Genomic DNA, 22,094 nt, shown 5'->3' with positions numbered 1-22,094 from the left:
TGTTTTTTTTTTTTTGTTTAAGCGCTTGGAGTCCTCTTTCTCTTTTCTTTTTGCTTCATGGCAGACAATCCCCCCTTGTTTCTATCTCAGCCTTTTCCAAACTCTGACCATCCCCCCCCCCCTGGTCTGGCACTGGCACGCAGGCACAGATCGTGCCGGTGCCTAGAAGATCTTCCGGCTTCTGCCTGCCTTGAGCATGCATCTGCGCATGCTCAAGGCAGTCAGAAGCCGGAAGATCTTCTAGGCACCGGCACGATCTGTGCCTGCGTGCCGGTGCCAGACGGGGGGGGAGGGTAAGTTTAAGTTGTTCGGGGGGGGACGGTTCTCGCGGGGGGGGGTGCCGGTTGGAGTGAGGGGGCCTTTGCGAGCGGGGGGGGAACGATGCCAGTTATCGGGGGGAGTGCTCGCAAATCAAGTCAACACTCGGTTTGCGAGTCAAAAGTTTGCTAAGTGTTTTGCTTGTCTTGCAAAACACTCGCAAACCGGGTTACTCGCAAATTCGAGGTTTGACTGTATTTAAATGGCAATAGAAAAAAGAAAATTAATGTAGCATCTTTATAGTGGAAGATGACTTTTAGATTTTTGTTTTTTTTAACTTTATTTAGTTTTTAATGCCAACAAAAAGTGCAGTACAATTTATATATAAATAATGATAATCAACCACGCACTGATAATCAACCACGCACTTATAATCAATCGGTATCTATACAAAAGATAAAAATTCCCTCCCCTATCCATCATTACCATCAGGAATAATACCAAAACAAAAGATATACCCCCCTCCCGCTCCCCCCCTGGATGTGTGGGTAAAAAACAACGGAAGATAAAGGACAACTTTAGCAAATCTAGAAAAGACATCAATGGACCCCAAACTAATTTGAATATCTTATTATGCCCCAGCATGTCAACAAGATGACTTCTTAAAAAGCAAAGCGTGGGGGGAGAGATATAGATTGATTTGTTTCTTGAAAGAGTATTAAGTGATGTCTTAAATATAAAATGTATTTAATTTGTATTGCACTTATTGAAAATGTTGAAAATGAATAAAGAATTTAAAATAAAATAAAAAAAAGCAAAGCGTCTTATTAATCGAATTTAAAATCCATGGACTACCCAATTGGGAGAAAACCATCATCATAGTATTCAGCATTTAGCTGGAAGAAATTATTTCCGTGGTCTCTAAATTTAATCAGCCCAATAATCTAGAGTTTGCACTAGATAATCCATTTTTATCATTCCAGCAAAACAAATCATAATTGTGTTGGAGGGGGAAGTGCACAGAGAGAGAGTATAAACTGGGTTTTGGGGTGGTATTCTATCACATCATGATGATGTATGTTTTGTAGCAAATTTTGGATTCAATAAGGGTCATTCCATGTCAAGTGGTCTTGACCATCTCTGAAATTGATGACATTTTTCAAGGGATATGTTGGGACCTTTAATGAAGATATCTAAAGTTTTGGGGTATGATCTGATCTCAATTTTTATTTGGGCCCCTTTTTTATATTTGCAGAAAATACTAACAAGATGTAAACTTAGGGTTCAGGTAATGGAAAGAACATGTGGAGGGGCATAATCGAAAGGGACATCTAAGTCTGTTTACGTCCATCTCGCAAGTCGTCCAAAGTTAAAAAGAGCCTAAGACACATTTTCGAAAGATACGTCCAACTTTTTTTACTTTCGAAAATCGTCTAATTATACGTCCTGCCTATCTGATCGTCCAAGCCACTAAATCGTTTATCTTTATACTACATTTCTGTCCAACTTTCCGTCCAAGTCCAAAACGCCTAGAACAAACCCTGTTGGACATGGGAGGGGTCTGCAAAGTGATGGACTGCACACCCAGACATGCCACTTAAATAGTGGGGGTACCTTACAGGGCATTGCTGTGAACTTCACAAAAAGGGTGCCATGGCTTCTCTTCACTACAGCTCCCTTATAGGTGATGGTGAGCTCCCCAAACCACCTCCAGAATCCCCTAGACCCTCTTATCTACCACCCCAATAGCCCTTATGGCTGCAGGAGCCACTTATGTGCCAGTAAAAAAGGGTTTTGGGGGTGTATAGGGCAGTGCACACGTTTCAGTATCAATGTAGTGATTACAGGGGCTTATGAGCATGGGTCCTCCTCTCTATGGGTCCCTAACCCACCCCCAATAAGACTTAAGCTGCCTCTGGGCTGGACGACTAGGCTTTCCTATGCTAGGCGGCCAAGTGATGATGGTCTGGAGGCTGAAATTTAAAATTGTGAATAAAATTTTTATGGGGTGGGGTGGGGTTGGTGATCACTGGGGTAGTGCGTGGGGGTCTGTGTTATGTGTTTTAAGTGCTTATCTGGTGAGTTTAGGTGGGTTTTTGTGACTTACCGTAGACCATGTTTTACATGGTCTAAGTCACAACGTCCAAGTTCCGTCTAGGCTCTGTTGCTAAACTTTCGGTTACACATGCTGTACGACTAAGTCTAAGCCGGCCCACGTCCCACCCAACTCCCGCCCTTGACACGCCTCCCGAAACGCCCTGTTTAGCTTTGGAAGTTCAGCAGCACTATGAAGGCCTAGGTCATTTAGAAATACGTCCCAAGTTTTATTATCGGCGCTTGGACGTTTTTAAGAAATGTTCATCCAAGTGCCGACTTAGGCTGGTTTTTGGTCATTTTTCTCTTTCGATTATGAGCCCCTTAGTCAACTGGGGTAAAAACCACATTTTCTAGGACGATTGTAGCTGAATCCAAACATTTTGCTCAGAACCTATAGCTATGCAGACGACATCACCATTCTCATACCTTTTGATCAACCCAAGTCCTCTGTGACAGACACACTACACCGAACACTCGAAACAGTAGTAACATGGATGAAAGATCATAAACTGAAGCTGAACCCATACAAAACAAAATTCATCCTCCTCGAAAATAACAAAGTCCCAACCATAACCAATTTAGAAATTAACTCTATCAGTTACCCCATTTAACCCACCCTAAAACTACTAGGAATGACGATAGATAGATGCTGCACCATGCAATTCCGGTTCTTAGTACAATCTCTAGTCCTAGGTCTTTTAGACTATTGCAACATTCTCTACCTCCCCTGCCCAGCAACAATGATAAAACAACTACAAACAATCCAAAACACAGCACTGAGACTTACTTATTCATTAAGGAAACACGACCACATCACAGAAGCATACTCAACTCACACTGGCTTCCAATTCCGGCAAGAATACTATTCAAATTCTACTATCTACTATTTAAAACCATAAACGGCGACAGCCCAACCTACCTGAACAACCGCCTCATCCAAACTACATCAACTAGACATAGGAAAACCCACACACCATTCACGCACCCTCCAATCAAAGAAGTCAAACGGAAAAAACTATATGATGGCCTCCTAGCCACACAAGCAGCAAAACTCGACAACTAATTATGACCCCAGACTAGAAAACATTCAGAAAAGAAATAAAGACTCTACTTTTCAAGAAATTCCTGCAAATGACTTAATATCACTTGCTCCTTCCCACTTCCCAATACCTTCCCGATTCCCCAAAGCAACCTCATCTACTCTTTATCTCCTCTAGAAATTACCAGATATCTTCCTGTAATACGGTTTTTGTAATTCTTTTGTAATCCATCTTGAACCGCAAGGCAATGGCGGAATAGAAATCTGGAATGTAATGTAACAGTGACAGATACTTTGGATCTTTAAGCAGCCACAAAGTTGGAAAAAAGTTAAGTCATAGAATTCGCAAGTGCATGTTTGACTAGTCATGCCTCCTAATCTAAACACATCCCAGGGTTAAGAATTCAGGAAATGGAAATGACTATAGCAATTAGATGTTCAACCAATTTTTAAGCCCACTGTGCTTTTTGTTAATGATAAAGTAGAGAATGACATGGGGAAAAATTTATCACCGTCCCTGCCCCGTCCCCGTGAGCTCAGTCCCCGTCTCGCAAGCTCGGTCCCCGTCCCCACCCTGCAAACTGTCAGATCCCATCCGCACAAGCCTCAAATAGTTATGATTTTATACTGAACTTATTTTATTAAAGTATAAAAACACACTATTCTTTACAATTGTCATTTTATAAACACAAATAATACCAAGCAAGGATCAACAAAACCCCTGTCTCCCATCCCTTTCACAAATATCCCCTCCACTATTGTGAAAACTGAACAAACCAAAATTACTACAGAATGCTACATAGAAAAATCAAGCTAACAGAATACCACAGTTGCACATGACAGGAATAGTGTTAGGGGAGAGCAACTAGGGCAACTGCCCCCTGGTCAGAGAGAGAGCCCTAAGCCAGCTGGAAGCTAAAAAAGCATAGCCTGGGCTTTGCAGTCCCCAATTATGTCTAATACCAGCTCTAGCAGGATACATATTTCAAATCTGAAATATTCTAATCAAAAAATATTAAATAAATTTATTTTTTTTTTCTACCTTTTGTTGGCTAGTAATTTTATTCTTCAAATCACATTGGTCTCAGCTTTGGTTTTGGGTTCCTTCTGTCTTCATTGTGGCATGGCTAGCTCCTGAAGGTAAAATAGGTGCAATTTTTTTTACCACAGGAGCAAGACTTTTCACAGCTTCCACGGGGTAGTGAAAGGTCTTGTCCCCATTCCTGCAGTAAACCAGTTGCAAATGTCCCCATTATTGAGGATTTACTGCGGTGACCCACGGTTTATTGCGGTAAACGCTCCCTGTGTTTTTCTCTATGATAAAGAACATAAGAAGTTGCCTCCGCTGGGGCAGACCAGAGGTCCATCCTGCCCAGCGGTCCGCTCCCGCGGCGGCCCATCAGGCCACTGCCTGAACAGTGGTCTCTGACTAATTTTGTAATTTACCTCTAATCCTGTCCCTATAACCTTACCTCTACTCCTATCTGTACCCCTCAATCCCTTTGTCCTCCAGGTACCTGTCCAGACCTTCTTTGAAGCCCTGTAGCGTACTTCTGCCTATCACATCCTCTGGCAGCGCGTTCCATGTATCCACCACCCTCTGGGTGAAAAAGAACTTCCTGGCGTTTGTTCTAAACCTTTCCCCTTTCAATTTCTCCAAGAGCCCCCTTGTACCTGTGGTTCCCCTTAGTTTGAAAAATCTGTCCCTATCCACTTTTTCTATGCCCTTCATGATCTTGAAGGTTTCTATCATGTCTCCCCTGAGTCGTCGCTTTTCCAGGGAGAAAAGCCCCAGCTTTTTCAGTCTGTCAGTATATGAGAGGTCCCCCATACCTATTATTAGCTTAGTTGCTCTTCTCTGGACTCTCTCAAGCTTCATCAAAACCGAGCACTGCTAAATGGTTATGTTCCTATGAAGCTCCATAAGACCAGGCAGTGAATTTCAGAATTTTTTTTGAACCCGGTGATATTTTATGCTATAAAATTGTTTATTGTCAGAGGATGGCCAGCTTAAAACAAACCAAATTGGAGGCTTCGTTTCAGTTTGGGAAAGGAAAAAGACTGAAAACAGATACAGCAACTCCTTCAATGTCTTCATTGCCTGAGAATTCTACAGTCATTTTAAATATATTAGAAGAGTTGAAATCTATTAAAATCTTTGTTCAGAGTAACTCCCCCCCCCCCAAGACAAATGTAAGGGGTTCTATTGCTCACACATTTCTGTGACCTTTAGCAGTAAGGATTTTTCATTTACTTTCATCGTTTCTTCCAACGTACTTTTTATCCAAATACCTAAATATTTTATACCCTCTTCCTTCCAAAGAAAGGGGAATGTATCAAATAATCCTGGACAATACACATTCAATGGAAGAACTTCCGACTTACTCCAATTTATTTTATAGCCGTTCTGAGAGAAGAAGTTTCAACTATTAAAAACCAAATGGAAATTGCAAATCACAGGATGGAGCACTTTGAATCCAGAGTGGTTGATTTGGAGGAAGGGCAGAGACAGTGTGTAAAAGATCACAAGTTATTAAAAGATATGGAACAAAGACTGGAGGATTATGAAAATAAATCTCGTAGGAATAATATAAGACTTTTGGGTCTTCCAGAAAATGTGGAAGGGAGAGATCTGGTTGTATTTTTGCAGGAATTGATCCCTAAGCTGCTTCCTTTGTCATTAATTTTCCCTTGGAAATTGAACATGCACATAGGCTGCCAGCCAAGAAACCAACTGGATATGTGGGGAATATACCTCTCATATTTAGAGTGCTGAGTTTCTAACATGCAATTGAAATTTTTCATTTGGCTAAAGAAAACAGAAATTTTGAAATTTATGGATACAAAGATTTTATTAGTACCAGATTTTGCAAAGAAAATGGCAAAATTGAGGAAAGATCTGTTACAATTAAGACCTAAGTTACAGATCATGGGGCAACATTTGGTCTTATGTACCCAGCTATTATACAAGTTATCTATGAAAATCGCACTCTTCAATTTGATGATCCAGTTAAATTAAATGAATTCATTCAACAGGAAGAGCCAGAAGAGTCAATGTCATAAGAATTTTAATAATTTGGAGTTTATATATGAATTTATGAAGGTCAGTGGGTATATACGATTGAAGATTGTAACTGGGAAAAAGTTTGAATATTTTAAGAGAAAGCTGTTTAAATATGCATGAGATTTCAGCTGATTGTCAATGTTCATTTAAGTTTGTTGAGTGGCAGTTACGATTAACTAATGGGAGAACATCAGATAAAAGTAGGCGGATCTATTCCGAGTGGCAGTTGTGATTAACCAATGGGATAACATCATGCTTGAAGCCATATATCACAACTGTGCATTCTCCAATACTTTTCTTTCTTGCACCATAAGAAAGAACAGTTTTAAGCTACAAAATTCACCTAGCAACATAAAAACTGTTCCTAGTAGGCTAAAAATGACCTCAAAGTAGAGCTGGTTTGTGCGTATGCAATTTTAATGCATGTCTTGACAAGTCTGTGCAAGTGCTTATTGACAGCTATATTGGCATCTGAGAATTAATAGGTGACTTGGCCTGTTGCAGTTCCTGGGGTACTACTTTTATTGTACAAGTCCAGATATGCTCATGTACATGGCAGATTAGTGATTAGAATAGGGCATTCCTAAAACAGACCAGTGCAAGAATTCACAGGAGCCATTAAGGAATTTGCTCAACACCAAGCAGCAGTGCCAAATTGAGCGCCGCCTCATGCTTCTTAGCAGACGAAGAAACTCACGGCAGCCAGTTAGCAGCAGGGCAGGAACTTGGAAAGTTTGCTCCTATCCGCTGCACCTCCACCGGGGATTGGCAGTAGAGGTATGAGGCTAGGGCAGGGAGGGGGCAGGGGGCAGAGTCTGACCGGGGAAGGAAGGAAGGAAGGGGGCTGGTTACAATGCTTAATAGGGGAGGGAGGGAAGGGTGCTGGGTGCAGTGCCTGACAGAAAGGGAGCTGGGTGCAGAGCCTGATAAGGCAGGGCACTTGAATATTAAGCCGCCAGACTTATATTAAAGTCAACTATTTTTCCTCCTTTTGGGGGGGAAAACGGGGTCTCGACTTATATTCAGATCGACTTATATTAGAGTATATATGGTATCACTTTTTTGTAATATTTAATATATATTTTGCTGTTTGTTAAATCTTTTTGTGAAGTTTAGAAAAATGAGAGGGGAGTTAGACAAGGATGTCCGTTTTCTCCTTTGCTGTTTGACATTGTTTTGGAACCCTTGTAATTGGCTATTTAGCAGTCAAAGGAGATTCAGGGTATTCTTTAAGCAGGTCGAGAATATAAAGTCTCTGCTTATGCAGATGATATTTTGCTTCATTTGAGGAATCCAGAAACTACCATTCCACATTTGCTGGATTTAATTGATCGATTTGGTAAATTTTCTGGCTATAAAATAAATTGGAGTAAGTTGGAAGTTCTTCCATTGAATGTGTATTGTCCAAAAGGATTATTTGATACATTCCCCTTTGTTTGGAAGGAAGAGGGTATAAAATATTTAGGTATTTGGATAAAAAGTACGTTGGAAGAAACGATGAAAGTAAATGAAAAATCCTTACAGCTAAAGGTCACAGAATTGTGTGAGCAATAGAACCCCTTACATTTGTCTTGGTGGGGGAGAGTTCAAACGGTTAAGATGATGATTTTGCATGTAGTTTGCTACCAAATGGGTATGTTGCCAGTGTTTTTTCAGGGGTCTTTTTACAAAAAAAAAAAAAAAAATAGTATACTTACCAAATTTATTTGGCTGGGAGAAACAGCTCGAATTGCTTTAGTATCTTTACAAAAACCAATTGCGGAGGGTTGGGTAAATTTCCCAAATTTTTATAGGTACCATCAAGCCTATATAATGCATCAGGGTATGTACTGGATCCTCCCCGAACTTATGGAAAATCTTCCTGGTTGGAATGGCAACTCCTGTCTCCGCTGAGATTGTGTCATGTTTTAAGTATCAAGTTTCCGAAATTATATAAAGACATTAAAATTTTGATGGATACATGGCAGACATTAAAATATATTAATAATTTAACACCTATTCCGATCCATAAATCCACTTGTCAGTCCCTATGGCTGAACTCCAAGATTCAAATTGGCGGGTTTAAGGTCATCTGGAAGCATTGGATGAAGGCAGATATACACACTTTGGATGATGTAATATCAGATGGGTAAGCTGCTTGACTTTTACGATTGCAACACACATTTGGTCTTAATAAATCCCAAAACTATAGATGGTTGCAGTTGAAGCAGGCCATTCAGGAGAGGTTCTCTGATTGGAAAAATCTTAAAAATCAATATAGCTTACCGGTCTTGTTTTCAGGCAGACTTCCTGGGACACCAGACCGCTCAATGGTATAAATTAATATCTGGATTTTTGAATAAGAAACCAAAGATTGGTCTACGTGACATTTGGAGCTTTGAGATAAAGCATCAGATTACTGCTCCTCAATGGCCACAAATTTGGACTCTGCATCTATGAGACAAACATGGTTTTTCTTATTACATAGAGCATTTTGGACCCCTGTTAGGTTACAGAAATTAGATAGTTCAAAGTCTAATAGATGCTGGCACTGTCTTCTCGAAGCTGGGACCATGGATCATTTATTATACTATTGTCCCTTGATAACTTAAATTTTGGAGGTCCGTATGGGATCAAGTGAACAACATATTGGAAAATCCAGTGGCAGATACATTGATGAGAGCTAAAAGCCAAATATCTAATTGAAATAACAAACTTCTATTTATAATGACAGGGGTTGCCATAAAGCTCATTTTAATTGGAAGAATTGGAATCGATTAAGTTACAATTTTTGGTGGGAATCTATGTGTTACATTTTTAAAAAGGAATGTTTCATGGCAATACAGCAAGGGCGTTACAGAAAGTTTATGGATGTTTGGGAGCCATTGGCTAAATTTTGTAAGGAAGAATAATTGTTTTATTTTATAGACTTGTAAACATACACATCCAGGGTGGGATGGGGGTGGGGGAAGGGAGTTGCATTGGAACTTGATTCAGGATATATATGGATAGTTTCTTGTGGGTTTTATTTTATTTGAGTATTGGGTGGGAGGGTGGGGAAAAATTTAATTGTATATTAATGTCTGAAAGTTTATTGTGCTTGTCTTCTGATATTTTATGTATTGAATTACTTGTTGCACAATTGTAGTTTGAAAATCTAATAAAGCTATATATAAAAAAAGAAAATTGACTGTGTTTTGAATCCACAGAATTCACTTGAAGGACAGGTTTTTAAAAAATTTAACTTTGTTTTCCATTTTGATAGGTGATATTTGAAGCTGAAGTCTCAGATGGGAAAAGTGGATATATAGCCATTGATGATATCCAGGTCCTGAGCTACCCTTGTGGTAAGGCACAATATTAAAACTTCAGTGTTTGTCTCTCTTCCTGACTCTTTTTTTTCCTTTTAGTTTAAACCTCTTGAGTTTCATCTTTTTGGTTTATTTGGATTTTGGCCAATACCCTTTTCAGTTGTAGTTCAAGACAAATTAGACAGATACAGTAGGTATTTCCCTGCCCATGGAGAGCTCCCATTTGGTTTGTACCCGAAGCAATGGAGGGTTAAGTGACTTTTCAAAATCACAAGGTGGTTTTATTTCCATTTTTAAATCATTTTTACAAATGTTTCCAGTATAAATTTTAAGACTTCTATTGCAAAAATCACTTACAAACTGACAGCAAAACAATTCCCCAATCATCCCCTCAACCTCATTGTACAGATTGCCAAAACCAGGATGAAACCGCTCAAACAGAGAAACTTGCACCTGCTACCAAATTCAACCAAGAAAACAAAAGTACAAAAAAGTAAACTAACCCCTATCATCCCATCCACCCTCTTAATCCCCAGGTTCTCCTCCCAGGCCTACATCTGTTACAGGATGAAACAGAGTAAGACTAAATTTATTGTTTAGCTCCCACATTCCTAGGAGCAGAGTTCTTGTATTGAAAAATAAAAACAGTGTCTATTAGTGCTGCCCAATTCAGGGGAAACTTTTTCGATTTGATTTAGCCTACTGAATAAATTATTTGATTTCCTTTTTCTGCCCTGGTGGGTTTATTTTGTAGATTCTTCACTCACGCCACCCCGTTTTTCCCTCTCCAACCCCACGCCTGTGCTTTGGTGTAAACAAAAAAGACTTTTCCTCTGTTAAGTCCTAGCTCACGCTCGCTAACACTAGCAGGATACACATTTCAAATCTGATATATTATAATCACAAAATAGAAATAAAATTATTTTTCTACCTTTTGTCTGGTCAGTTTATTATTCAAATCATGTTGGTCCCTGGCTCTGGTTTTTGTTTGGCTTCTCTTAACTCACTTGCCAGGGTCTCCTGCCCATTTAACATTTTCTTCTTTCTCTGTGCTCATCATCCATCTTCCATTTCTGTACCTTCCCTTCCGCTACCACCTCTTCTCTCTTTCTTTCTCCCCCTGCCTTCTACCTGGGTCAAACCTCGCTAATCTCCTCCATACAGCATCTCTCTTCCTCCCTCCATTATCATAGTAACATAGTAAATGATGGCAGATAAAGACCTGAATGGGCCATCCAGTCTGCCTATAAGTTATACCCATTAAAAAATACATGATTAAATTAACTTGTCTCTTCTTTGATATTTACATAGTAACATAGTAGATGACGGCAGATAAAGACCCGAATGGTCCATCCAGTCTGCCCAACCTGATTCAATTTAAATTTTTTTTTTTTTTTTCTTCTTAGCTATTTCTGGGCGAGAATCCAAAGCTTTACCCGGTACTGTGCTTGGGTTCCAACTGCCGAATTCTCTGTTAAGACTTACTCCAGCCCATCTACACCCTCCCAGCCATTGAAGCCCTCCCCTGCCCATCCTCCTCCAAACGGCCATACATAGACGCAGACCGTACAAGTCTGCCCAGCAACTGGCCTAGTTCAATCTTTAATATTATTTTCTGATTCTAAATCTTCTGTGTTCATCCCACGCTTCTTTGAACTCAGTCACAGTTTTACTCTCCACCACCTCTCTCGGGAGCGCATTCCAGGCATCCACCACCCTCTCCTCTCTCCTTTCAGGGCCATAAAGTGTAAAGTCTGGTATTGTCCTGGGTTCCAAATGCTAAAGTTGCCATCTAAGTTCATTCCAGCCTATCCAACCATCCCGTTATTTGCATGATATCTACCATAAAGTCTGGCTAGTAACATCCTCATGTCCCAAATTAGTGGAGTTCCCATTGATGCTCATCCCAGCCCATCCTACACCGAATCACTATATATGGGACACAGACCATGCAGGTCGCTCAATACCGGCCTTAGTTCTTTAATTTACATCCTTCGTTTTCTAATTAGAGATTCTCTATTTTAATCTCACACTTTTTTTGAATTCCATCACTGTTTCCCTCTCCACTACTTCTCTCTCGAGAGTATTCCAGGCATCTAACACCCTCTCAGCGAAGAAAAATTTCCTAACATTGCTTCTAACTCCCTGTAACCTCAAATTATGCCCTCTAGTTTTACCATTTTTTTCTTCTCTGGAAAAGATTTATTCTATATTAATACCTTTCAAGTATTTAAATGTCTCTATCATATCTCCCCTGTCCCTCATCTCCTCCAGAGTATACATATTTAGGTCTTCCAGTCTCTTCTCATACTTTTTGTTCAAACCCCTTACCATTTTTCCTCTGGACCACTTTGTCTTTTTATATCGTTTGTTAGATATGGCCTCCAAAACTGAACACAATACTCCAAATGCGGCCTCACCAATGACCTATACAAGGGCATCATTACCTCTCTTCTGCTGGTTACTCCTCTTTCTATACAGCCTAGCATACTTCTGGCTACAGCCACCGCCTTATCACACTGTTTAGATTCCTTTACATCCTCAGACACAATCACCCTAAGGTCTCTCTCTATCTGTGTTTTTCAGCCTCTCACCTCCCAGCACATACGGTTCCCTCGGATTTCCACCCCCCAAATGCATCACTCCACACTTCGCATTGAATTTTAGTTGCCAGACACCAAACCATTCGTTTAACTTTTGCAGATCCTTTTTCATGTTTTCCACTCCCTCCTTCCTGTTTGGTGGGGCTGAGCCCTTCCTTCTCTTCTGTTCCCTCTTGTCTGTTCTGAGATCAGCCTTAAGAACATAAACATAAGAATTGCCGCTGCTGGGTCAGACCAGTGGTCCATCGTGCCCAGCAGTCCGTTCACGCGGCAGCCCCTAGGTCAAAGACCAGTGCTCTAAATGAGTCCAGCCTCACCTGAGTACGTTCCAGTTTAGCAGGAACTTGTCCAACTTTGTCTTGAATCCCTGGAGGGTGTTTTCCCCTATAACAGACTCCATGAAGAGTGTTCCAGTTTTCTACCACTCTCTGGGTGAAGAAGAACTTCCTTACGCTTGTATGGAATCTATCCCCTTTCAACTTTAGAGAGTACCCTCTCGTTCTCCCTACCTTGGAGAGGGTGAACAATCTGTCTTTATCTGCTAAGTCTATTACCTTCAGTATTTTGAATGTTTCGATCATGTCCTCTTTGTCTCCTCTTTTCAAGGGAGAAGAGGCCCAGTTTCTCCACTCTCTCACTATATGGCAACTCCTCCAGCCCCTTAGTCGCTCTTCTCTGGACCCTTTCGAGTAATATCGTATCCTTCAGGTATGACGACCAGTGCTGGGTGCAGTACTCCAGGTGAGGGCACACCCGGTACAGCGGCATGATAACCTTCTCCGATCTGTTCGTGATCCCCTTCTTTATCATTCCTAGCATTCTGTTTGCCCTTTTCGCTGCCACCGTGCATTGCGCCGATGGCTTCATCGACTTGTCGATCAGAACTCCCAAGTCTCTTTCCTGGGAGGAATCTCCAAGTACCGCCCCAGACATCCTGTTTTCGTGCATGAGATTTTTGTTACCGACATGCATCGTTTTACACTTATCCATGTTGAACCTCATTTGCCATGTCGATGCCCATTTCTTGAGCTTGATTATGTCACATTGCAGATCTTCACAATCCCCCTGTGTCTTCACTACTCTGAATAACTTTGTCTCGTCATCAAATTTAATCACCTCACTTCATTTTAGATAGCACATGGCCATAGGAAAGTATTGTTCTTCTTGTTTTCACCTTTGGAACTATCAGTCTAAGTAGCTTGGAACTTCTGAAGTATGATATTATTTTCCACAAATTGTGTGGAATACACTCCTAGCTATCCTTACCTCTGGTACATGCTGGTAGAATATGGACTTACAGAAGGCAAGATTCCTTAAGAGCACTGAATTTTAAGTTTATTTCTTTGAGTTTGTATTAAAGATTTACATAAGGAATTCAGAATCCAATCTTATGTTCTAGGTTACAGATCCATTGAGTTTATGCTGTCTGGAATCCTCTGCAAGAGCCAGAATAGTGAAAACTAGCTGATCATTACTAAGTAAACTTTACAGAGAATGGTACAACTGTGAAATATAAATTCTGAAAACTGACACATTTCAGTCACTAAATTGAAAATAAAATTGCTTTTCCTACATTTGTTGATTTTATTTTTCTACTTATCTTTTCCCAGTCTCTGGTTGCACTTCCTTCTGTCTGTTCTCTTAACTGTTTTCAGGGCCATATTTTCCATTTGCTGTTTTTCTCTCCTTCACTTTTTGCCCTATATCCATCTTTGGCATTAACTTTTAATATTCAACTTTCTTCCATTTTTTCTGCTTCCTCCTCAAATCTATGTACTTTTCCATGGCTTTCTTTCCTATCTATCCATGTGCACTATCTCCTCCCTCTTTCTTTTCCCCTATTCCCATCTACCATCTGTGCATTTATTCCGTCTCTCTTCCCTTCCACACCTCTCCTATACCCAGCGCAGGATTAACCAATAGGCCAAGTAGGCACATGCCTAGGGCCTGAAATGGTCAGGGGGGCCTGATGAAAGAGGGCATCAACATTGTTTTTTCCAAACAGCGATGGGCCCCTCCAGCATCGATCGGCAACGCGGCCCCCCCCCCCCCCGGTTAGCAACATGGGCCCCACCCCAATCGGTAATGCGCGCCCCCCCCCCCCATCGACAGAAAGACAAGCAAGCAACGCGGGTAAGAAAGGCAACGGGAACTGTAATTGTGTAAGCGGTGCTGCTGCCCAAAGCTTCCCTCTGACGCAGCTTCCTGTTTCTGCCTGGGCGCATGGTGGGGTGGGACGGGGCAGGGAGCCCAGTGTACTTGTGTGCCTAGAGGCCCTTGATGAATTAATCCTGCCCTGCCTATCCCTGTGCACCATGTCCTTCCTCTCTCTTGCCCCTTCATCTCTGTGCACCATCTCCTCCCTTTCTTCTTCTATGGTCTGACACCCCCTCTTATGGTCTGGGATCTTCAACCTCTCCTTCCCTTAGTCTGGCATCTCTCTCTTCCCTCCCCCTACTTTGTGGTCTGGAATCTCTTTCCCTTCTCCTCCCTTAGTCTGTAATCTCTCCCTCCTTTCTTCTTTCACTTGGTTTGGCATCTCTCTTCTTCCCTCTCCCCCCCCCCCCCCAATCTTGTGATCTGACATCTCTCCTTTCCTTCCCCCTCCCATGGTCTCACATCTGTCTGCTTCTTCCCTTTCTTCACCTGGAGGTCTGGCAACTTCCCTTCCCATCCCTGCGTTCCAGCACCTCTTATCTTCTCCCTGGGACCAGGTGCTTGCTCACCGTTCTTCCCAGTGGCATTGCTGTAACTCTTCAGGCTGATGGCAGTGTGTGTGTGAAGTAAACATGCTTCCTTCGGCATCCTGGAAGCTTTCTCTCTGCTACTACCTGCCTGTGCGGGGACAGGAAGCAGTAGCAGAGAGAGAGCTTCCAGGTGGCTGAAGGTAGCGTGTTTACATCACACAGAGGCTGGAGAAGCTGGGGTTCTTTTCCCTGGAAAAGCGGAGACTTAGAGGGGATATGATAGAAACTTACAAGATTATGATGGGTATAGAGAAGGTAGAGAGGGACAGATTTTTCAGACTGGCGGGGGCAACAAAAACTAGAGGGCACTCAAAAAAATTGAAGGGAGATAGGTTCAGAACAAATGCTAGGAAGTTCTTCCAGAGAAGGTGGTAGAGCAGAGTACGATTTTGGGTTTCAAAATGGGATTGGACAAGTTCCTGAAGGATAAGGGGATTGAGGGGTACAAGTAGAGGGTTACTATATAGTACAAAACGCTTTGGAATAATAGATCACTCACAGGTCATTGACCTGGGTGGCCACCACAGGAGTGGACTGCTGGGCATGATGGACCTATGGTCTGACTCGGCAGAGGCGATGCTTATGTTCTTATCAGCTGAAGAATTACAGCAGCACCACTGGGAAGAATGGTAAGCAAGCACTGAATCTCGCTGAGGGGGTAGGGGACTCCAGATTGGGTCACAAGCTGCAGGGTCACTAGATGTCTAGTTTCCCTAGACGAGAGTCCTAAAAAAGAGGACATGTCTATGGAAACCCAGACATCTGGTAACCCTAGTCAAGCTATGAAAACTGCACTGCTTAAAAATCATGGCTCTGAGATTTGAATGAAAACCTGGGTTTGCTGCTTCAGATATCTGAACTGTTCATATACTTTTTATTGAGCTCAACACTGGAAAAATACCAGAACTCTGAACTGTTAAACTCTTTCAGACTTTGTGAAGCCTCACATAAGCATAGCTGTTTGCAGCTGCATGAATAATAAGGCACACTAGCTTTCAGAGTGTGTTGTCTCTTTCAAACTCTAGCAAACAGTTTCAATTTCTGCACAAGGCCAGAGGCACCTATAAAACTGCTTAGAGAAAAGAGAATGAAAAGTTATTTTTATCAGTGCAATGTCAGAATCTGGTGACTCAGAAAAAGTTATTATTGACTCTGGTATTGTCCAGGCCAGTCCTAATGGCCAGAATGACTCTGGAATTAATAAGGCTCAAAAAAATTAGGAATCGGAGGTTGAGATATTTCCTCTTACATCAAAGACAGTGGGCTAAGGTGCTATTGGAAATCAGTGATAGATCTAAGAAAGGTCAAGCCAATCATTTGCAGGCTGCTTATGCAAAATACCGGAGAACATCAACAGAGTTTTGTTCACACTTGGGTAGAAAGCATAGAGAGAACAGCCTTGCACAGCATGAGAGACAAAGGTCCACAGATCAAACATGACGGCCATGGTATCGGAGGCTCTTGGAACAATATACAGACCCCCAGCAAAAGACACTGAATCTCAATATTCTGGCATCTCTAAACATTCCATTAGAAGCCAATCTGAAGCCAGTTCAGCCATTTAAGCTAGAGCCAGGGATAAGGCTGTGAAATATAGGGGTCTTTAGCCATCAAAGGTAGTGATCAGTCGATGAGTTAAGGAGCGGGATGGATAAAAATAAAACATTTTGTCTGGTTTCCTTGGATGTATCATCAGTGTTTGATACAGTGGATACAGACATTTTGTTATGTAAGTTGATGAAGGTGGTGATAGGAGGTGCTATGTATGACTGATTTGCGTCGTATTTTCGAGATCAAGTAAAAAGCAATGGGTATGTATCTAATACAGTATCTACTGTACTTTTCGGACCATAAGACGCACCCAACTGTAGAGGAGGAAAAACCAAGAGAAAAAAATTGGGTTCAGAATTTTTCTTCTTGGTTTTTCCTCCTCTACACATAGGTGCTTCTGGTGCTGTGAAGCCCGCAGCCATTCGAAGCTGCCCAAAGCCCCCTAAATACCTTTTTTAGTGGCGGTGGTCCAGCGCAGCTGCCTGTGTCTTAGAAGAGCGACACGGAACGCAAGAGCAGCCAATCACAGAGCGGCTTGACTAGGCTGGAAGCACAAAGGTCACGATCTTGCATTCTGCGTCACTCTTCTAAGACATAGGCAGCCGTCCAGGAGACCACGCTGGACCACCGCCACTAAAAAAGTTACTGGGGGAGGGGGCGCGCGGCGCAGTGTATTCGGTCCATAAGACGCACTCCCTTTTCCACCCCCTTTTTTGGGGGGGGGTGGAAAAAGTGCATCTTAAGGTCCGAAAAATATGGGTATGTATAAGGGTGTTCCATAGGGATCTGTGCTTTCAGCATTGGTCTTCAATCTGTATATATCCTCTTTGGGAAAAGTATTTCAGCAATTGAATGTTACCATTTTTATGCTGCTGTTCAATTTTTCTTTCCAATGACATATTGGAAAAATGAGATGCAGATGAGATTGACTGTATTTATAGGCTGTAGATACTTGGATGTCTCATCATAAATTGGTGTTCAATCTTGCTAAGACAGATCTGATGTTAATTGGTAGAATTGAAGATCCATTGTGGCTTCAAAATGTTGAGATTAATGATGAGATTAATGATATGAGATTTGTTACAACAGAAATTAAAGATACTAGAGTCTGGTTTGATTCAACATTAAGAAAGACCAGGCATTGGCAGCAGTCAAGTCTGCTTTTTTTCACATGCGACTGCTGAATAAATTAAAGCCTATGCATTCATCTTATGATTTTCATTTAGTGGTTCAATCTATAGTAATTCAAAGATTGGACTACAGCACGTTTGATATGTGATAGAAGCAGATTTGTACATGTAACACCATTGCTGAAACAACTCATTTGATTACCTGTAAATTTCGTATTGTCTTTAAAAGTTCAAGTATTGGACTTTAAAGTTATTCATTATAAGATTCATTGGTATTTGATGCAAGTGATGAGTTTATATCACCCAAGTAGGTCTTTAAGATCAGAGGGAACCTTGAGATTGGTAACACATGAACTGTTACATGTATGTTATGTAAATACTAGAGCATCTGTAATTTCTATGGCAGGTGTATTATGGATCAATCAATGATTACTCCCTGATGTTCACAGATTTAAGAAGGTTCTGAAAACTACTTTATTCATGGAAGTTTTTAATTGATTGGATTGAATTATTGGCTGAGGTGAATGTTAGATAAATTGTTTTTTGCTAGATTAAATGTATGTTTGTCTGTATTTTGTAAACTTCTTAGGTTTAAGCAGATTAGAAATGTTTTAAATAGAGATGGGTGTTTGGGTGCGTAGGGAGAGGTATGGCCAGTAGGAAAAAGGAGGTACTGATACCCCGTAGAAGACTTTGGTGAGTCCTCATTTAGAATATTGTGTACAATTCTGGAGGCCACACTTTCAAAAAGATATAAACAGGATTGAGTCGGTCCAGAGGAAGGCAACTAAAGTGGTTGATAGACTGTCTTAAGGTATAAGATATATCTAATATAATAAAATGATAGGCCGCGCATGCGCACTAAAAAAACGTGTTCCCTGATCCCGTCGCGGAAACACGAGTGCGCATGCGCGGGTTTTACGTCACCTGCTCTCCACCTCGCGCCGCCAACGATCTCTGTTCCTCTTGCACCATGGCATGCCACGCATGTCCGCCGCCGACCTCAAGCTCCTGAGGGCCGGCGCCGCGAGCCGCCCGGCCGGTGCTGAGGCCTCGCCTCCCGCTCTGCACCATGATCGAGAGAGGAGCTGCGGTGGCGGCTTTCAACTAAAAAAAAAAAAACACAACTGCAGGTCGCCGCTCTCACCCGGCTCTCAGGGTGCGGCTGAGTGCTGGCGGCTGGCGAACCCTAATTGCAGTGGCGGCTTTCAACTACAAAAAAAAACAAACAACTGAAGATAGCAGCTCTCACCCGGCTCTCACAGGAAAATGGACAGGGGAAGAAATGCTGCTGCAGCTGCTGTACAGGGAAGTGGGGAGGGAGGAAAATGCTGCACAGGGAAATGGAGGTGGAGGGAATGCTGATAGGAGCCACATGCTGGACAGGGGGAGCAGGTAAGGAGTGCTGCTAGACAGGGGGAACAGGGAAGAGTGTCAGAGGGAGAAAGTAAGAAGTGCTGCTGGGCAGGGGGAGCAGGGAAGAGGGTCAGGGGGAGAAAAGAAGGAGTACTGCTGGACAGGGGGAGCAGGGAAGAGTGTCAGAGGGAGAAAGTAAGAAGTGCTGCTGGGCAGGGGGAGCAGGGAAGAGGGTCAGGGGGAGAAAAGAAGGAGTACTGCTGGACAGGGAGAGCAGGGAAGAGGAACAGGGGAGCAGGGAAGAGAAATGGGAGCAGGTAAGGAGTGCTGCTGGACAGGGGGAGGTAAAAGGAAGGGAGAAGGCCTACTGCTGGACAGGTGGAACATGCAAGGGGTGATGGTTGACAGCCGAGGAAAGAGAGAGACAGAAAGCGGTCAAGGGGAGAGAGAGAGAAAGAAAGAATGAAAGACAGACATACATATATTCTAGCACCCGTTAATGTAACGGGCTTAAAGACTAGTAAAGATATAAAGATCTCAATATGTATATTTTGGAGGAAAGGTGGGAAAAGGGAGATATGATAGACATTTAAATACCTATATGGCATAAATACACCTGAGGTGAGTCTTTCAATTGAAAGGAAATTCCAGAGTGAGAGGGCATAGAATGAGGTGAAGAAGTGATACTCAGAAATAATCTAAATAAATACATTTTTACAGGAAGGGTGTTAGATGGCGTGTAATAGTCTCCCAGTAAATGTGGTGGAGACGCTGTCTGTGGGATCTCTTAGGGAGAACAGGAGGAAGTGGATGCTGCGGATAGGCAGACTGGATGTGCCATTTGGCCTTTATTTCCCGTCATGTTTCTATGGGAGTAACTAGTGAGAATTAAATTTGCTGATGACACAAAGCTGTTCAAAGTTAAGTCGCAAGAAGATTGTGAAAAATTGCAAGAGAACTTTGAGACTAGAATTGGGCATCAAAATGACAGATGACATTTAATATGAGTAAGTACAAAGTGATGCATGTGGGAAAGAGGAACCCAAACTATAGCTATGTGATGCAGGGTTCCACGTTAGGAGTCATTGGCCGGGAAAAAGATCTAGGTGTCATTAAGGATACATTGAAACCCTCAGCTCATTGTGTGACAGCAGCTATGAAAGCATATAGAATGTTAGAAATTATCAGGAAAGGAATGGGAAGCAGTGATGAAAATGTTATACCTTTGAATTGCTCTATGGTACAGCCATACTTTGAATACTGTGTGCAGTTGTGATCACTGTACGAGAGTGGGTGATGAAAGGTTCTTTTTTTTTTTTTTTTATTCAAGTTTATAACATTATTACATATACATAATAATAAAGTAAGGATAATACATAAATAAAATTAAGACATTATTACAACCAAAAGGCTATCACAAAATTCCTCTAGTCCTCATAACTGTGGGAGAGCAAATACTATATATCATAACAAAAGTCAAATAAACATGATCATATAGACCAAACATATTAGTGTTTAGAAATTCAAACTCCAAATAATTAATTATGTGGTAACAGAAGAAATACTAATAGATTCTTGATGTTGCAAAAATTGTTCTAACTGAGTTGAGTCCCAATAAACATAATCATTCTCCTTAAATTTAATCAAGCATTTACAGGGAAATTTTAAATAAAATGTGGCTCCTAAAGCCAACACCCTAGGTTTCAAAGCCAAAAAGGATTTTCTTCTCAATTGCGTTGCTTGGGCCACATCTGGAAAAATCAGTACATTATCTCCACAGAATTTAGTCTGCTTATTTTGAAAATAAGCTTTCATTATCAAGGATTTATCTATCTCTCTTGTACAAGTTATAAGAAGTGTAGATCTAGTTTGAATTATATCCTGTGAGTCTTCTAAAAAACCAGTTAAATCAAAATCAATTTGTTCCAACTGATCTATACCTGATTCTGTGGGAACTTTTTTCCTCTGTGGAATATAATACAAATTTGTCAAAGGCAAATTTTCTACGTCCGTCATCCCCAAAACTTCCTTAAAGTATTTCTTAACCAATATTTCTGGAGATAATAAATGAGTTTTGGAGAAATTAACTAGACGTAGATTTTTTGCTCTATGTAAGTTCTCCATTTTCTCAAATTTCATATGAGTGATATGAAAATCCTTAACTGCTGTTGTAGAAACTGCTTGTAGTGTAACCACTTGAGACTCAGTTGTTCTAATCGATTTTTCCATAATTTTTAAATTTGAATCAACATTTGCAAACTTTCCAATCACCTCTTGCGAAAATTTTTCATTTTGTATTGCCACAGATTTTAATAACCCCTCCATACGAGTGTTAATTTGCCAAAGATCTTTTAAAGTAACTTCCTGAGGTTCAGTCGGAGGCTCTCTGGCAAACAAAGCCTCATCTTGAAAAGATAAGGCTTTGGGCATCACCCCATAAACCAATGAAGGTGATCCCACCTGCCCAGGGAGTTCTTCCGACTGACTACTGGAGCCAATCTTGGGCTCCAAGACATCAGGATTATTCGGTGGAGGGGGAGGAGTTCTACCTGGGGGGCTAAGAGATGCCCCTGATAGCGAATCCGCTCCTTGGCTGTGACCTAAGGCACTGGATGGAATAAAGTGCCGATCTATGGGACCTAATAATATCGGTGTGGACACCTTTGCTTTACCTTTCCTTTTCCCCATAATAGTAAAAGTTTAATACATACAGCTCCTCCCGTTCCTCCCAGTGTCTCCAAGGGGCACCCAAGGGGCAAACGTGCCCCTTAGGGCACGCCCCTTTGTCCACGCCCTGCGGCCGCGCACCGCAGTCACGGCGTCCTTTTAACCCCGGAGGAAGGACCCGCGTGACGTCAGTGCGTCTGTCTCCACGGGTGCCCGGTAGGAAACGACTCCCGACTCTCCAGCTTCAGAATAACAAGGAAGCGCTGCAGTCCAGGGCACATACAAAGTCCAC

The 22,094-nt window shown here is 41.7% G+C and overlaps 1 protein-coding gene across 4 annotated transcripts in view; it reads left to right on the top strand.

Annotated features, from left to right (window-relative positions):
• The window catches only part of PTPRK (protein tyrosine phosphatase receptor type K), a 1,016,831-nt gene that overhangs the window by 294,232 nt on the left and 700,505 nt on the right, over positions 1–22,094 (top strand). For all 4 annotated transcript variants that reach the window (XM_033939071.1, XM_033939068.1, XM_033939070.1 and 1 more), the window contains exon 4: positions 9,703–9,784. In XM_033939071.1, the coding sequence (XP_033794962.1) occupies positions 9,703–9,784 (82 nt within the window). The remainder of the gene's footprint in view (positions 1–9,702; positions 9,785–22,094) is intronic.

The sequence above is a fragment of the Geotrypetes seraphini genome, chromosome 3, assembly GCF_902459505.1.
Source record: "Geotrypetes seraphini chromosome 3, aGeoSer1.1, whole genome shotgun sequence".
Classification (NCBI taxonomy): Eukaryota; Metazoa; Chordata; class Amphibia; order Gymnophiona; family Dermophiidae; genus Geotrypetes; species Geotrypetes seraphini.
This window is presented reverse-complemented; position numbering and strand designations above follow the sequence as displayed.